The 18,428-nt window shown below is 44.3% G+C and overlaps 1 protein-coding gene across 8 annotated transcripts in view; it reads left to right on the forward strand.

Moving 5' to 3' along the window:
- ARVCF (ARVCF delta catenin family member) overlaps window positions 1-18,428 on the forward strand; it is a 259,867-nt gene that overhangs the window by 226,632 nt on the left and 14,807 nt on the right. For all 8 annotated transcript variants that reach the window (XM_069030537.1, XM_069030538.1, XM_069030539.1 and 5 more), the window contains 5 exons: window positions 13,585-13,712; window positions 14,685-14,835; window positions 16,196-16,388; window positions 17,531-17,642; window positions 18,229-18,319. In XM_069030537.1, the coding sequence (XP_068886638.1) occupies window positions 13,585-13,712; window positions 14,685-14,835; window positions 16,196-16,388; window positions 17,531-17,642; window positions 18,229-18,319 (675 nt within the window). The remainder of the gene's footprint in view (window positions 1-13,584; window positions 13,713-14,684; window positions 14,836-16,195; window positions 16,389-17,530; window positions 17,643-18,228; window positions 18,320-18,428) is intronic.

The raw sequence follows: 18,428 nt of genomic DNA on the forward strand, positions 1-18,428 counted from the left end.
GCCAGGTCTAGATCAGCAAGATCAAACTCGTGTGGAAGGGGAAAGGGGGCACCCCTGCTGAAGTGAATTGTGCAGTTAGAGAGAATTTCATGGTACAGCTGGGATCGGAGATGAGATTGCCTGATTCCTAAAGCAATGTCTCTCTAGCTTGCTTGTGCTAGCAAGCCCACTCCATTTAGAGATGTCAGTTCTTCTTGTCCCTCTCATATAAGGCCAGGAAGAACATTTAATCTAATGAGTTTTGTTTTGAGACCTCTAAAATCACAACCAGCAAATATGTAATCACGATTGAGCATATAATTGCATCTTATCCTGCTGAGAGCTTAAAAATGATGAGCAAGAAAAACATCTCCAAAGACTCATTCAGAGTGTGAGGGGACAAGAGTAAGGTCTAGAGAAAGGACCTGCCTTACCTGGACAGTCCCCAGTGACCTTTAAACACTTGGGAAATTGGAAGCCTGCATTCCTTGCAGATGCAGGTTTCCCACTCCCCTTTTGGGGCTGCTTTTCACATTGAGTAATAAAAGGAGAGAGCACACAAGGCAATCTGCAGATGTGAGAGAGAAGAGATGAGAAATGGGAAGGATGACTGAGCTGTTGTGTTCTTGGCAGTGTGTTCAGAATTTCTCAAGGAATGAGAAACTGGGGGTGTTAGGAACATGAGACCTTAATCCTATTTATTCAATTACATGAGAGCTGCTGCTGGGAGAGTATTTCAGGTTAGTGATAGTATCCAAAATGTAATACTTGGTAAATGCACGTGTGACTTGGATATGGGCGGTTCTGCAAGGTTTTGCTTAATAGTTAAATTCTAACAAGCACGTCCCCTCAAAATCCAACATCCCTGCTTGCTGAAAACAATGCTGAGATTAAACCCACAGACAGTAAACTGTATTGGCAGTTTTCTGGGTGGCTGCATCCTGCTTTCCCTGAAACACTGAAAATTTGGTGCCAGTTGTTTCATTGAAGTCTGAAGATCTATTTCTAAATCAAGCTCTGGACTCAGATGGCCCATGAGAAGCCATCAGGGCATTCATAACATCACCTTGCATGGAGAAATGGGTATAGGCCCTAATATGATGGAAATTTCCATACTCCTGAGGAAGTATCTCACCTTATTTACATTTATACTGACCTTTTCAGAGTTTTCTATAGGCATGAACAAGCTCCACAGTAAATGTCAGCTTCTGCTTAGAATCCTTTACATGGGTAATTTTAAGCTCAATTTTTAATTGCATAACACTACCATAAGAAAGCTGCATTGAAATTGAAAACTGTCCTATTACTTGTGGCTGTTGGGTTAGGGATCTTTTCACTGTTTTAAAAGCGATAAAGTGGTTTCAAAGAAGGTGTCAGAGTTGCTTTGAGGTAGTGGCTGCTGTGGCTTTGTTACAAAATTTCTCATATGATTTTCTGCTGGCTTATGAATGCGGGCCATTGCTGTAGGGTGGTGAAGTTGAGGCAGGCTGTAGTTGGATGCTGTGTAATGTTCCCCTTTGCCTCTTGAAAAATGTCTCTGTGCTCCCTCTATTCATGTCAGCAAAGTATCTCATTCATTGCTACACACTAGGGCTCCAATCTCTTTTCTTTTTCTTTTTAACTTGCAAATAGATTTATTTGTGGTTGTATTGTGTGTGTGTATTTAGCCAGCGAAGGCTTCAGGGAGCTACTTCTCTCTGGATCATGTTGTGTTACCTCACATTCTAGTCCAACTTCAAGTTTTATAGCAAGATCTGTGTTTCCAGGAAACCTATTATTCTATAGGCAGAGCTGGTTTTGTGTCAGTTCTGCCTGTGATTATCCAATATTCAGGCAGTGCACCGAACAGCAGACAGGTTTGCATTTAATAGAAACTTCCCTGGTTTTCCAGAAAGCTGCAGAGAATGGTTGGCAGGAAGAGGGGAGAGTACCTGTTCACTCAGTGCTTTGACGGGGTATGTTCCAGTGTGTCCCAATTTAAATGAGGGAGGAGCAGCAGCATCTCCTCTTGTCTCTCATCATCTGTAATCCCTGCCTGGATTTGGTGCTTTGAGGATGAGTGCAGAATCTCTGTTCTTGGAGGCATTAATGTTTCTAGTTTACACTGAAATCCATGAGAATTAAGTACCCAAATACAGTACCTTAAAAAAAGCTGGGCTGCAAGGTCCATTTTTTATTAGAGAAGTTATGGAAAACCTTCTGTGCTGCTTCCACTCTGGCCTGACATTCATTTGACATTGAAAGCATCAACTTCTTTTTCTTGGATGTTTGGGAGATACTTGCCTGACAGCAGCACAGTGACTGTAATTGAGACAGATTAGAGGCACTGGGCTGCCTTTGGGTGCATGAGGCAGCTTTCATGAAATGGAGAGAGGAATTGAAACACACTTTTGACTTTGGAAGCTGGAGCAGGAACTAATTAGCAATTTCAGGACACAAACAGGATTGGAGGAAGTGTTTGGGTTGGCGTATAATAAATTATTTATTAACATGGGGGAGTCTTTCCATATGGCAGTTGCTTATAAAATGCTTAAAAGGCAAGACTGCAGGACTTTGCACGTAATGAACCAAACAGGCTTCGGTCCCAGTGATTAGGAACCACTGACCTTTCATTTCTGCAGGCTGAGACTGGACCTGGTAGCTTCTGCTCAGCTTGGATTCTGATAAGCTTCCTCCAAAAAAGATTAGTTGTTTATGTACAAATATTTCCTTCTTACTGGGATGTATTTTGAGATATTTGATGTTTCTGTGAGGGTATGCCCACTGGAGAATAAAAAAATTTATTCTGCCTTCTTATTTGAGAAATTCAAGCTGTGGAGTTCTGTAGCCCTTCACTGCCTTAAGCAGACAGGCCTCTAACAAGCAGCTGAATTCATATGGATAACCAAATACCTGTGTAATGGCTTATGACCATTTATGAGACTTTATATAAAAACCATGATGAGCAGTGGAAATATAAGAAGACTCAGTAAAGCATGAGTAACCCAGAAAGAAGCTTTCAGTTTGGCTTCTCAGCATATTTCAGTGTGCGTGAGCTCTGAAAGATTTGGGTTTTTTCTTGACGTTGTTTTTCCCTTGGCACTGAAGATAAAACCCAGACATGCTGCAAAGGGGAGAACCTGACAGGTGCCAGCCCGAGTGGAAATGCTGTCAGTCGATCCTTGTCTGTCGCAGCTCTGGCTCTGATCCACCCGAGCGCTTGTCAGGACCGTGTGGGCTTTCAAACCCGAGCAGGAGGTCCCTCAGCAGCAGGAATGTTTTGAAGCGCAGTCAGTGGAAACCCCCATAAGTCCCACACCTGACAAAGTAATCCTGTTTCTGTAAATTCCTGAGTGATGGAGGATTTGGGTTTGCCTCGCTGGTTGGTTTTAGTGCCAGCACCCAGTGCATAGCAGCACAGAAGGGCTGACCGCGGAAGGTGCTGTGGGTCCTCCCACACCTCGGCTCTCCACAGGCCTGGTGGAGAGAAACAGCATCCATGGAGGGCTGGAGGAGTGTGGCTGCTGTGTCCAGGAAAATCCCTGGTCACTGCTGCAGCCACCTTGAGCCCAGCCTGGCTCCAGGACTGCGGCCACTCCCTCCCTCAGCTGCTGGCTCTGCAGAACCACCTCACACCTCTGCACTCCGAGTGCTGCTTCTGCCTGGTGCTGGACCCCACAGCTTTGCACTACTGCAGAGCACTGCGGCCTCTCCTCCACTGCACAGCCCCCTACAAGCATTGGGCTACTGGGCTACTGTGTCCAGTCTCTCACCTGGAAGGGGAGGGCACTTGGTGGGACCATACCGGGCCTCATGATCCAGCACATTTCATACACTTGTCTTGGAGACAGGAAAAAAGATACTTAAGAGGTCTTCAGAGGTAAGAAAGCTTTTTCTGTGCTTTTTCTACCTTTCTTGCATACCTCAGTATTTAATGTCTGAGGGTGTGTGGATATTTTGACTAAATATGCATTACCATGTAGGTTTTTTTATTTTGTCATGTAGCTGCCTGCTGTAGTGTTTCTTCCCTTTGCTGTGCTTCTCTGCTTCCTGGTGTTTTGTGACACAAAGTTTATAAAGTTGTTCGATATCTCAACAGTTCTAAGTAATGTCAGAATCTTTTTAATAAAATAAATATGCTCAGGTGGCATCTGGAGCCAAGGACTAAAGTACGATTCCTTTTGCAGTAAGTTTTTCTCTGCAGACAGGTTTCTACTGAGCTGGGAAGAAGCTAAAAGCTCATTAGCTTCCTGGAGTAAGAGCAGTTGATTGGCATCTGGAACTGCAGAGCTGAGTTTTACAGGGGCTTGAGGCCAAAAAAGGGCAATTTGGAACACATGATCCTTGGTTAAAAATGCACTGAAGACCAGAGGAAAGAAAATGGTAGACTCGGGCAGCCACAAGTTAAAGGAAGGAGTCCCTTAACAGTGCTGCTGATTTTCATTGGCGACTCTAGTTCTGAGACATTTTTGTGTTATGAGGCTCTTGGATTTGTTGATAAGACAGTAGCAGCAACACATTGTATTTCACTACTGGACATAGCTGTGCTGTAATTTGGGTTTTTTTTAGTGGGCTCATCTTCAGGGAATCACTCAGTATCTCTCTCTCTAATAAACACATTTTATACACTAACCTCAAACCTGCTGATGGTTGGACTGGACAAATAGGCATCTGCACTAGTAATGGCAGTGAAAAGAGTCTTAGATCTCAGGTCTCTTCAGCTGCACCACACGGCAGCTGTGATCAGAAAGCTGTGTTGTGCTTTTCGGAGCTGTAGGTGGGGGTTGTAAGGACAACATTTTTGTCTGCTTTTGGTTTTCTCAGCTTAAGGAAAAGCCCCAGAAAACACACATGTTCTGGCATGAATACCTGAACGCACAGTTGAAAAAACACATCTGTTTGTCTAATATGAAAAGTAATAATTTTCATCAAGTTCCCAATCCTCATTAACTTTGCCAGCCGTCTTTTTATTTCTTTTGTTCCTTTGGGAAAGCTTGGCCAAATGGAAAAGGCTTTTGCAGTATGCTCCAAAAAGCAGCGGATCCAAGCCCTACCAAGGCAGAGAGCAAGCATGTTCAGGCCTAGAGATTCCTCCACTTAAAACCTTTCCCCATTAGGAAGAAAGGGCCACTTCCCACCTGATGAGGTGTTCTGTAGTGTCACCTCGTTACTGCATGTTTCCAGAGCTGCAGTTGGGAAGAGATCTCTGGCAATGCAATGGGTTTGGATTATTGTGGCATCCCCACGTGTTCTTGGCTGGTGTTTGCAGCTCTGAGGTCAGTAAGTTGACAGTTCCTGAGCCCCTCCACATTTTCTACTGGTGTCGCTGGCCTAAGCACCAGGAGCCGGGTGGGCTGGGCAGTGCTCTGCTTTCTGGAGAGGATTGTGCAGTCCTTGGAATTGCTTTCTCTGGCTGAAAGGGAGGAGTGACAAAATAGAGCTGTTTGGTGACACACACAAAGAGACACCCCTCGGGGCATGTGAGCGGTCACCAAGCACTGCCGTCTGGGTCCTTTCAGAGAGGAGAAGGAAAACCAGTCAGTCATGTAATTCTGGACCCTCACAGAGACGGGAGCAGCCACGTCAGAAGCACCCATGGCCAGTAGGAGCAGCAACCGCACTGAGATCTAAAAGAATAAGCATCGATGTTTGACCTTGTCACTGTTGTTCAAATATCCTTGTGGTATAGCAGACAGCATCTGGAAATTCAGGTTTTCCCTCCCAGGGAAACAAAACATGATCAGTGACACGCTTGATATTGATCTCGTATGCATGGGCCAGATTGCTGTCTGTTTAAGAAGTCCCCAGTGCAATGCACATCATCACTGTGTCCAGCTCCTTTTGGCATCAGCTGTTAGAGGTGTGAGCCCAACCAGAAAGCTTCAGGAAGGAGCTTCTCTGAAGGGAGCAGGCAGGATTGCTCACATCTGGGCGCATTGGTGCTCCCTTGGCATATTGATCTGCTGTCAGTGAGATCACCAGCCCGATAAGCATAATCAGTCTTTTAAAACACTCTAGTGTTTGAAGCAAGAGTAAGGGGCAAACAGTAAGAGAGACTCCCCTAGACACAGCATTTCTGCAGGCCAGGGAGCGTTCATCCCTAGCTTAGAGTCCCGGGTGTGCCTGAGCTGCCAGAAATTCCGTACCCGGCGCGGCTGGCAGTGTCACACTGTGAAACCCTGCAGAGCTGGCAGACCTTTGATGCAAATTAGTTTCATACTCACTTACATATGTGAGCCAGGATTTTGAACCAAGTCCCACTTGGAGATGTTGCAGTGGTGATGCAGGGCCTGGGCTGCGTTCTGGGAGCTTGCAAACACCATGGTAAGCTGGTGGTGGGAAAAGGGGAACCTGTACTTCAAACAGTTTGCATTTGATACGTAGCTCACACAGCACAGAGACTTCAGTGTGTGCTCTGTGTGCAAGAGGGAGGGAGAAAATTTTATTTAATGTTTGATTTTTAGATACAAATTGCATTTCAAAACAGATTTGCTTTTGGAATAACATGATTGTCCTGTTCCTTTTAAAAGAAAATGCATTCAGTTATCACTGTGAAGTAAATAAAAATAACTTTGGATTAGAGAAGCTGGCGAGAGAGTTAAGTGTTAACATTTCATGTACTGTACTGAGAGTCTCCAAGGTCAGAGGCAAGTCTTCTGGGGCTGGGGTAAAGGAAGCTATTTACATGAGCTCTCCATTTTAATCATGCAGCCAAAGGGTTTAATGTTAACTCCAATCCAAAGCATTGTTGCTTGTAACAATGGTGTTTCTCAAAGGCAAACAAAAACCATTGCCAAAGGTGACCTAGAAATGCTTAAATGTGCTGCAGTTCATCCACGTGTCTCCCCTCCCTGCGGGTGCAGACCTTTAGCAGCTCTCCCATCCCTGCATCAGGGATGGCTTGGCTGCTGGGGATTCCCTGCCCTTTAGTGACAGCCCTGTGGGACAGAGCATTCCCCTTTTGAACCGGTAGCTTGGGTAGTGCTCCAGTTATCTGCAGCAGCTCTGAGATTCTTATTAAGTATTAGTCCTCCAGAGCCTTGGCTACTGATTAGTGAGGAGAAAAGGCTGTTAATGGAACATCTCCAGTTGCCAAGAGACTTAGCTGCATATGCTTGGAAAAGACTTTGTATTGGGCAGTGTGTCAAACACTGTTGGGAGAAATGCTGCTTGCAGGTCCTTTGGAAGGGGAAACTGTATTAGCTCTAAAATGTGTGGTCACAGAAAACAGGAGTGCTGGAACTCACACAAGGTCAAAATGGGTTGTTTGATTGAGCCACCTCTTTGTTGAATTGCATATTCTTTGGATATGAAGTGGGATGTAACCTACCTTGTACAAATGACACTCTGTAAGAAGGTACTTTGATGACAGATCGTGGAGCTTGGGAAATATAAAGAATAATAGAAATAGCAAAAGCCAATTTGCTTTCCCAGGCATCTTTTCTTTCTCCTGCAATGCCTTGCCCTCCCGTTTCCTTTTCTTACTGCCTTTCTGTCTTCCCTGCAGTCACCCTAGCTCCGTGGTGGTTTTTTGCATACCTCACTCTTGGTAGTGCTGGTAACATTCTTGTTACATCCTTTGGGCTGGGGGTTTGTTTGCTTCCCTTTTTGAGTAGCATGCCAGTGCTGCTGTCATTGTGGGAGTACATGATAAGCTGGGAAGAGTTTACATCATTTTAGAACTTGTGTATGACTTAGTAGATTAGTTGGAAGGGTCACACACTGTGGTGTTCATTTCCTAAATAGAAAAACTCTTCTTAAACATTCCCTCAAGCCTGATTCGAGTCTCGTGTGTCCCACATTATTCCAGTCCTTCTTTTCAATACTATTCAAAGGCTGTTCTGTCTGTCTTCAGAGCTGCTGCTCAGTGGTGGATGCTGCATTCGTGATTGAATCTCTGCAGTAAGCGCAGTACCTGTCCTGACTTGTGCTGTACCTTGAAGTGAAAGCCACAGGGACTGTTCAGAACTTTCCACCTATTATTTCATCTTCATTCGTTGCAGAGTTTGCTGTGCTGCTGCTGTGGCACTCAGTATTCTGCATGTATCTGCATCGAGCTGCATTCTCGGGCACTTATGCCAAGCGTTTAGCTCCGTTGGAGCTGGCTGCGTTCTTGCTACTGTTAAGCCTTTCAATTAGAAGAATCTTGCAAGTTTATGTTGGCATTCAAGCTGCTTTGTGCACTGGGTGCTGAAGCACAGCATATAGATAGAATGGAGCTGATGGGTCGGGTTTTTTAGGGATCTGATTACTGTTTTTACAAAAGTAACCAGCTGCCTCCCCCAACCTTCTATTGGGTTTTTCATGTAGCCTGCTGTAAAACCACACTGCAGGGGGAGGGGTTCCTGGAAGGGGAGAGTTGAACTGCTGGACTGATTTGCTGCTGAAGCGTTCTGAAAACATTTTTGTAGCAAATACTTCTGAGCCCCGGTTCACAGCTTGGGGACAATGAGCTGCACAGGCTGTGGTGAAGGTACCGGCCGGTTGTCAGCAGAGGGCAGGAGTCCAGGGGCTGCCGAGCTTTTCTTTCGTGCAGATTCTAGTTGTTCATTTCTTTTACTGTCATGATTCTTTACTCTCTCTTCTTTTTTTCTTTTTTTTTTTTTTTTTCCTTTTGGTTTTGACTTTTGGCTGATAGCTTCCTGGTTGCTGAGGGAGATGCTTTTTCACTGTGCCAGATCTGTTTTCGGGTGACCTTGCAGAGGAGGTGCGGTGCGGGCTCCTCTCGCTCCATCTGCCGGCGCTGCAGGTGCGGCTCAGGGCGAGCACGGCGGCCCCAGAGCTCCCAGTGCCGGCAGCCCCTCAGAGCTGTGGGCAGGGAATGCACCTCCTGCTGTGGTGTCAGCCCAAAGGGAGCCCAGGTGCCGCTGCATCTTCCTGTTGAGAACCACAGTGCAGTAAGTGGGAATTGCCTCTGCGCACTGCAAGAACGAGTAGCTGTAAGAGTTCACGTCAGTGATTCCACAGACACACACACACACCCCCCCTCTCCCCCCGGTTTAGGGGTTGCTTAGGTTTTTTCTGCAGTGTTGCCAGCATCCTTCCAGCTTCCTAAAAAAATTTGAAATTTGACAGTTGTTTTAAGCATCAGTCCAGAGGTTTTGTGTGGATAGAAAATTAAGCAGTGCATTTCTGCTGCAGCAGCAGGAGATCTCTCATCTGACCAGCATCCACATGTGTATAATTTCCCATGCCTTTTGGGGGAGGGGGGGGGAATAAATCCTAAGTGGAATGGGTGGTGAAAGGGAATAGGTTTGGCAGCCTTGTTCAAAAGAGAGTTGTCTGAATTTGGGATTAAGTAGGTGTATCAGAGATAGGTAGGTACCTGGTGCAGTATCTTATGTTATTGCCAGAATGTAGCTAAGTATAGGCACAGGATCAGCATTGCCAAGATGAAAGTAAATAGTTCTGTGGAGGAGATAATCCAGGAACTGCTGCATCATTCTCAGCACAGGGACTGAGGATTGAAGGGATGGAAATGGCTAATCAGCTAATTCCTCAGGTGTTTTTCTATTCAGGATTCAAATTGCTGTCTGTGCTGTCACTGTTCTCTGGGCAAATAAAGGATAATCTACTTGCCACGTCCTGGTAGTGTGAACTTCACACAGAACTAGTCCCATTTGCCAATTTTGAGCAACTCTGCTGCAAAAAAGCTCATCTTCCTATTTCTCAGAAAGATGAGACTGCAGTGTGTTGGAGAAGATGACTCTAATATAAAGATACTCCTCTGTGACATGTTCATGTTGTTGTTAGCTGGGGGAATGCTTACACACTGCAAAAGGTCTGATGCTCACAGTGACATCAGGGTCCTAGGCATTTCTCTGTTTCTCTGAAAGCCAAAACCAAATAGAGTGAACTTGTTTACTTTGCTTTCTGTGATGAAAAAAGCAATAAATTACTTATCTCCATGCTTTTCCAGGAGGAAACAGTGGTAGATTGCAACTCAGCACAAATCCATTACCAATGGAAAAATCTCATTTATTCCAGGAAGATTATCTTTTTAAGGACAGTGCTGAATCTGGGCTATAATTAAAACAGCTTTTTAAAGAAAAAAGAAAAACAGTGGATGTTTTTCTTGTTTGATGTATTCTCTGTCACTAATGACTCTTTTCTCATTTATTCAATCCATTTTTAAATGGGAGTAAGGAGTTAGCTGTATATTGCATAAAAGTAGCATTACCTGAAAAAATAATTAAGATGATCTTGAAATTAAAGAAATCAGTTTTGAAAAGAAGCAGGTGCTTAATGGAGGTGAGACCAGCTGTGCTTCCCAGGAACGTGCTTGAGGCGCTTCATGGAAAAACGTGCAAGGCCTTCATGCAACACTGGAAGGAAATTTATAATAATTCAGACAAATTACATCCTATAAATAGCAGAGCTGGATTCATTAGGACAGGAGGCAGATGGAGAAAATATAAAACTTGTTTGTTTCTTTTTAAGGCACTATAATGCTTATGAAAAGTGTCAGCTTGCTGTCAGAGAGGAAAAACCCTCCAGTGCAGCAGTAACTTTCTCGTTATTAGGTTCTCATCCCTGCTAATGAGCAGCCTCCATGAGGGGCATTCTTGGTGTACTTGGCTTTGGCAACTCCTCCTGCCTTTCCCTGGCATACCCAGGCTGACCCAGAAGAGCTGCAGTGCTGGGAGGAGGAGCAGGCAGGAGGGAGGACAGAGCTGTGTGTGGTGTGCAGCACTCACTGACTGTGTTTAAGACAGATGCCAATAGGGCAGAGGCATAAATGTAGTTGGAAAGGAGGGTATGTGGAGTGAGGAGGGAATCATCCACCAGCTGGCTAAGGAGTTGTGCCTCAAAGCAGGAAGGTACTGGTGGTTGGTAGGGAAAATGCTGTGCATTATTGAAGAGAGAAGGTGAAGACATTTTTGAGATGCTCTTACATCAGTAAGTAGGAAAAAGGAGAGGCTTTCATGCATGGAGAGAGGTAATGACAGAGAGCGGGTGGGAGGTGCGTGACTGGAATGCAGCTGGGTCTGCAGGAGGGAAGCAGAGGTTAGAGGGTTGGAGCATCTCAGTATTCACACACAGCGAGGTGCTGAAGAAGGAAGTGTGTCCAGCCAAAAGGGAACGTACAGACTGACAGAAAGGGCACATCACAGACTGCATTTAAATAACAGGACAGAGTTAGAGTGTGGGGCTGTTTCCAAGTGTGCCGGAATTACAACTGAGTACTACTCCTAAACAGAAGATTGGCTGAACAATTGCATCCTGTTGAACCACAGGCAAGTGTGAGCTCAGATATAGAAGCAGAAAATGTTCTGTATGAATATTATCTGTTAATGAACCTGCCTTCATCTCTTCTGCTATCTGATTTACATTTCAGCAAAGCTTCCTTAAAAGATAAAAGTGTCAAAATTCCAGTAGGCTATCCTAAGAGATTTTTAAGTACTAGTGTTCAGGAAAGGAACACTGGGCGCTTATCAGCAGTGTTTTTTCTTGAGAAGTTCTTAGGTTGCCAATTCACCTTGTGAAGTGGTAGGGGAGAAGGGTGATATGAAGGTCGTATTGGAGTCAGATAATCACAGACTTATTCAAGGAATGGAGAAAAGCTGTATGTACAACTGCTCCTGCTTCATGGATTAAGTAACGATGGTTTTTCCTCAGCATTCAATATAGAGGGCAGTGATCCCAGCACAAGGAGGAGACATCGGAGAAGAGGAAAGTCAGTGGTATGGATTGGCAGGATGCCTTTGGGGGTTGCCATCTGTTGTAGCTTGCACATATCTGTAGGGTGTCATGTGTAGCAGGCAAGTGGTGGCATTAGAATGAGGCATGGATGTGGAGCAGGTTAAGTATCCAGTCACTGGAGAAGGATCCAGGCATGCTGGGATGCACATGAGAGGCTGAGCACGGAAAGTATGAGCCAGCTCATGGATCCTCAGGCATAGATCAGATTTTTGGTATGGAACAAACCTTGGCTGATTGCATCTCCTTGCATTCAGTGGGGTTAGTACCCCCTGTACAGCCAGGGGGTAAACACAGCCTGTGTTTATAGGCAGTGTTATACAGGGTTTAAAGGGTTGAGTTCTGAGATCTTGACTCACATAGCCACACAGCCATAACTGGTATGAAGGATGTGGAGAAATAGTTATGCTTAAGATCAAGGCTTTTATTTCTGGAAGCCTTTAGCAACAGGGAATAATAATTTAAAAAAAAAATTATAGGATATCCACTGGATAGGATAGCATTGCTCCAAGATGTCTAAAATATTATAATCTCAGACATGTGCATGAGAGATGGGTGATTTTGAAGAGAAGATACTGAAGAGAGGAAGTGATTTGTGTTCAGAGATTTCCTGTCTTGCTAGTGGAAAACTTGCTTTGAATTATGCTACAGTTCTAGGACAGCATCTTGTCATGTGAAAAACATTCTTTTCATGTGTACAAATAATAAAAATTCTTCTGCTCAAAACAAGCTTGAAATTCCCTCTTTGCCCAGGCTTCTTCACAACTTTATGCTTTCTTTGATGTCATGTTTTTCTAGAAATTCTCTCCTAGGTAATGCTTGCTGAACCTTACTTACTGCAGACAGCCCAAAGGCCACCAGACCAGCTACAGTGACTGCAGATGAGTCACGTTGACCAGAAATTGCTTGTGCCATCCTGCACTCACCAAGCCACTTTAGGGGTTTAGTTTTTTGTTCACATAATTTGAACACCACTTTGAGATGGTGTGTCTGGCCAGTCCTGTAAGCAGATGCTTGGCATACTCTGCCCTCATTGATGCAGTGTGTCATGCTACACTTAGTGAAGGAAGATAGATAAAAATTGCTTCAAGTTGTGCAGCAACTTGGAGTGATGGAATTCTTGCCTAAGACCCTCTTTTTGATGTGGGTAGACGCATAAATCCTAATCCTGTGGATGAGGAAGTCAGGACACGATGCTACTGTCAGTTACTCAGCATCACAAAAGGAAATCCTTGGCAGAGCTGGGAGTGGCTCTCATTCCTGTCGTGCTTAAACTGCACAGCTGATACAGTGACTCTGGGGATCTGCAGTGAACAGATGTGGCTGTCACAGTCTCCCAGTGTGGGACAATGCTGGTGGATTTCTGTGCTGAATATTTGAACTGGAGTCAGTGTTCTCCTTGCCCCTCACACTTGGGGGTTCTGGTCACTTTGACATCCTGGCCCTCCCTTCTGTCCCCTGGGTGTGTGCAGGGTGTGGCTGACAGGATGCTGTAGCTCGCTCTCTTCTGCCCTGCTCTTTGTGTCTCTGAAAGTATTGAGAGGGATTTGAACAAGGACAGGAGTGCAAGGTGAATTTGCAGCGCAGTCTAGAGATGCAAAGTAGGAATTGTTGCAGGCAAAAATTGTCTCTTGTCACCTTGTCATTACCTGCATGCTGGGCAGTTTATAGCACAGATTCCAGAAAGAATTGTCAACCTCAAGACAAGCAAAGTGACCTTCAGCCCACGTGAACATTCTCTGCATGAGTTGCTGTCTCCACCATTTCCAACAACTGTGGATAGAATGTCCTGGGTATGGCAGAAGCTCTTCATTCTGTGTTGTAGCAGTGGCTGTTCTCTTATTTGATGAAATAGAAGTATGTGTTTATTTATGCATTGTCTTCTCTGCTTCTCTTGCTTCTGTTCTCCTCTTGCCCCACCTGCAGGCTTTGAATTATTGTACCAGCCAGACGTGGTCCGACTGTACCTCTCCATCCTCACCGAAAGTCAGAACTTCAACACTCTGGAAGCTGCTGCAGGAGCTTTGCAGAATCTTAGTGCTGGCAACTGGACAGTGAGTACAGTCTGCTTTTCAGTCTTTTTTGTTTCCTTTGTGTAAGTAAAGAACAAGGGGATTTCCCATTGTAAGCGCACTGTTACTTTGTGCATTTGTGTCTCCTTTAAAAAGGGAGGTGGGAATGTTAAGGAAATTATTTCCATTTGCTTACTGAAGATGTTTTGCATCTTCTGGACTGGTGATGTTTACATAGTGGAAGTGGCACTAAGCTCATGAAAATTTAACCATGAGCAAGCTTTACCACTTCAAGCACTTAACCATTGTTTTGTCCATTCAGAAAATCCTGGTATTAGATAGTTAGGTGTCCTGAATACTTAATTTGTTGGATTGACAGTTTGCTGAGGAAACTGCACTCCAGAGTGTCCTCTGATACCCTCTGTGAAGCATCCCCAGCACTAATCAGGCAGTTCTCTCAAAGATTTGCCTGATCACTTCTAGAACCGCTCAGCAAAGTGGGACTGATCAGCAGCCTGAGGGTTGGCAGGGTGGTGTTTCACAGCTGCCTTGAGTACAGCTTATTTTAAATAATACAGGCTTATTTTAAAAACAATCATGAAACAGAATAAAAGCATGAAATTGGAGGAGGAGGAAGATAACAGATGCTTTAGATGCTTTACTGTTTCCTCCCTCTGACCTCTTTTTTCCTAATCCAGAGGGATGTGTTTTCACACCAAGGTGTGTACAGAACAGATGCTGGCAGATGATGCTCCTTCCTGCTGTTGCTGCCCTCTTTCCCCAGAAGCTGGCTTAGCTGTAGGATGAACTTGTACATCCTTTCTTCCTTGGTGCTTGGTGAACTTGAATGATGGGTTAGGGCAATGCAATATATCAGCACGCACAACATAACTAGTCTTTGCAGAGAAAAAAATGGGTTACAGCACCGAAAGAAATACCAGGGGCAAGGAAAGGGCAGGTATATGAACTCACAGTGCTTGCTGTTGTTTCTTTTCCCTCGTGTGTCCTGATCAGTGGTCCACGTACATCCGTGCGACGGTGCGGAAGGAGAGGGGGCTGCCGGTGCTCGTGGAGCTGCTCCAGTCCGACTCAGACAAGGTTGTGAGGGCCGTGTCCATCGCCCTGAGAAACCTCTCCATGGATCGTCGCAATAAAGATCTCATAGGTATCTTCTGACTTTTCTAACTAGGCTGGGATCTGTGAGACCCTTGAGAGACCTCACATTTTCTGTCCCTTGGGCTGAGGATTCGTTCTCCCTGCAGTTTCCATCCACGCTATCTGGGATTACGCTGTAGCCACCAAGTGGGGGGGGGGGGGGTCAGCTCAGAATGTATTTCCAGCCCACTCAAGCTGTGGCTTGAGGGAAATCTCTAACTTGGGAGTAACATTAGGTGTAGGTTTTTGCAGGAGAGGAGTGTGTGTAGATGTGCAGAGGGCTGGATAGGTTAAGAGGTTTCTTGTGTTTTCCTTAGCTCTGGCTAGCATGGGACTTGTGCTCACAGTCACACGTCACAGAGATGTTGCTCTTTAGGCCTGCCTGCTAGTCCAGTTAGAGTGGGAGTGTGGCTTTTGGCATGCTGAGCTAACTTGGGGAAGTGCAGGGAGCTCTAAAGTTGTACCTTTCAATTTTTGCTTCCTTTCTCATCTTTTGCCTGGTGGGTACTTGAGAAATGGACACTGAACAGCTTAATATTCTTCAAGTTAGTGTTCAGCACTGCTCTAGCTCCTATCCAAAGTGGTAAATAACATTCACCTGCCCATAATCAGGAATCTTGAAAGATTTAGCTGAGATGAGTTTTCCTCTAGATGACTTCTGTATTTAACTAAGGTATTTGTTTAAACTGTAACCCTGTCAGGCCAGGAAATACTGGTCACATGTTTGGGACCATCACTGAACTTGATACTTGCAAATAGCAAGGTGGGATTCTACCTTAGTATTTCAGGTTCTCATTTTTATAGTTCAGAGGTGTAGCCAAGGCAAATGGTGCAGATGGATACCTGGGAATGATAAAGTCCAGATTCCCTGTTTTTTTCTCCAGTACTATACATGGAGAAGGCTAACTGCACCCAGGAGGAAATACTCTTCCCTTTTTTGGGGAAGGTTAATAAATGCATGGCTGCACACCTTGCCCCAGAAGGCCTATTACAAGGCTAAGTTGAGTAAGCTGTGTGCGTGTATTACCATGAATACGTGGCATTAGCAGCAGCTACCGGATGCTTTTTCGCCTCAGGCTTTGCAAAATATGATAGATGCTGGCTGTAAAATTCTAAGTAAAAATGGCTTTTTTCCCCCCTCAATACCTTTCAGAATCCATGATGAAGGACTTTATCTTAGCTTTATCAGCTGTCAGTCACCTTGAAATAATGAATGATAAATACCCTGTGAAGTTACAGTCTTGTGGTTTAAAACACATGCATTATAAGGGTTTTTCTGACACAGCAAACACCATTGTCTTTAGTCATTCAGGATGGAAAGCTGAAATGATTATTAGGGCTGCCTAATGGTATCTCTTCCCCTTATGTAGGTAGTTATGCCATGGGTGAGCTGGTAAGAAATTTACCCAGCAGGCAGCAGAGATCTGCAAAGAACCTGGAAGAGGATACAGTGGTTGCAGTGTTGAATACCATCCATGAAATCATTACTGACAGCTCAGAAAATGCAAGGTCTCTGATCCAGACACAGGGCATTCAGAAGCTGGTAGCTATCAGCAAGTCAAGGTAAGTGACAGTTGAAAGCAAAATGCGTAAGAACTCCTTGCAAACATGAAAATGTCACTATGAACAGCAGCTTTTGCTTTGTGAAGGTATTGGAACACCCCAGCATTTCAGAGCTGTAATTTCAGCAGTTAATATATACAAAGTAAAAACAGCCAGCACCTTTAAAAGGCTTACTTGATGGAAAAGGTTAATTGATTAGTCACTTCAGTCATGTTAAGACGTGCTCTCTCCTTGTCAGAGACATCTTAGCACCATGTATACATTTAGCAGGCAGCATTTGCAGTGAAGCCATGATCTTTGGTTTTAGTTTGGGAGGCCTTTTTTCTGTGGCATTGTTTCACTAGTGGAATGCCAGTGATGAAATCTGTTTCTTTCAAGTGAAATGCTTAATGATGTGCAGTAATTGTTCTGGCCAAAGGGCTGGTGGTGGGATTAGAAGTGACAAATTTTCTTCAGTTTAAAAACTGTGTTCTGACTGCTGTAGAGGAAACTTCGTTTTGTGTAGTTCAGCCCCGTTAGACATTGTAGGTGTGTTTGCTGCAAACCTTTGGGAGAGTAGCTGAAGTAGCTTTCTTGGGTTGTATTGTTAAGAAATATGAGAGCCACCAAAAACCTAGGCCTGTTTTATATTATAAAAGGTGTCTATGTACTGACTTAGTAAGGAATCTCATTTTCCAATTAAAAACAGCTTGGTTTTTTTGCTGACTGAAATTACTGTGCAAGGTATTTTAAATGACAGAGCAGCTTCACTGAATTGTGAGGAATATATGTACGTTGGGGTGAAGGTTTGAAAAGTGGCTTAGAATATTTTTTTGGTTTGGGTTTTTTTTCCCCTGAATAAAGCCAGGAAGGATGGAATCTATCTGTTCTTTGTTAATGACAGCTGCAAGACAAAAGGGTCACCCTGGCCGCAGTGCTTGTCCAGCCATATGCGTGAAAACACAGAAATGTGCAAAATCCATAACATTTTGATTTCTGTTTTTGTCAGCAAATACCTATAGATATGAAGGAGTCACTGAATGATTTCACATCTATCCCATAACTTACAGGTTCAAATAATAGCAGTATGGAGTATTAGGTGTTAACATACAGATAGTCTGACATTGCTTTTTACTTAAGCTGTAATTTTATCTTGCAAATAGCCAATCTCCCAGAGAAACAAAAGCAGCATCTCACATTCTTCAGATGATCTGGAGCTATAAAGAACTACGGAACGCCCTTCAGAAGGACGGGTGGAACAAGTCACACTTCCAGGTAAAGGTGCTGGATCTTAAATTAGTTCTGGAAAGGCCTAAGTGGAAGGTGTCCTTACTTAGGCTAATATTGCAGTCTGTAGATTTTTCACTTCTGTTCTTCCAGGTGAGAGCACAATGGATTGTACCTTACTCAGTCATGCCATCCTGCATGAAGTTGCTGGCTGTGCTTTGCTGTGGTGTGTGGAGCGTGGCTCTTTAGGTTTGGGGAGTTTGCCATCCTGTACAGGCCAAATGCCCCAATTTACTGGAGGAAGAATTAGCATGTCTTGTCTTAGTTGTGTCTCATTTGAAACATTCTGTACAGCAGCCTAGGGCAGCCACCTCTGCTTGACATGCAGCCTCCTCACCTTTTCTTGTGGAAGGGTTTTGCTCATTTTACAGAGCACCAGTGCCACCATTGAGATAACAGGGAGGAAACATCTTCATCAAATCTATATGAAAATAAAAAATATTCCAGTTCCATATTATCAACAGAAGGGGGGGCTTAGCAGCATTCTGTAATCTTCATGCTGTTGATTCATTTATTTTTATTGTTCAGTTTCCATGAGTAGAAGTTTGGTATTTATGTGGTTTTTGTCTCGTAGTCTGTTTCTGCAGCTCCAAAGGGCTCCAAAGGTACTGCTGGCAGGTCTGGCTACGACGACAGCACTTTGCCTCTGGTGGATAAAAGTCAAGGTCAGTTCTGCTCTTTATCACTTCTCATATAGTGCTGTACTTGTTTTCTGGATTTGCTATGACTGTGTTACAGCACGAGGGGGTAAAAATGCACTATTCATGTGGTGAT

This window comes from Aphelocoma coerulescens, chromosome 15, assembly GCF_041296385.1.
Source record: "Aphelocoma coerulescens isolate FSJ_1873_10779 chromosome 15, UR_Acoe_1.0, whole genome shotgun sequence".
Taxonomy (NCBI): Eukaryota; Metazoa; Chordata; class Aves; order Passeriformes; family Corvidae; genus Aphelocoma; species Aphelocoma coerulescens.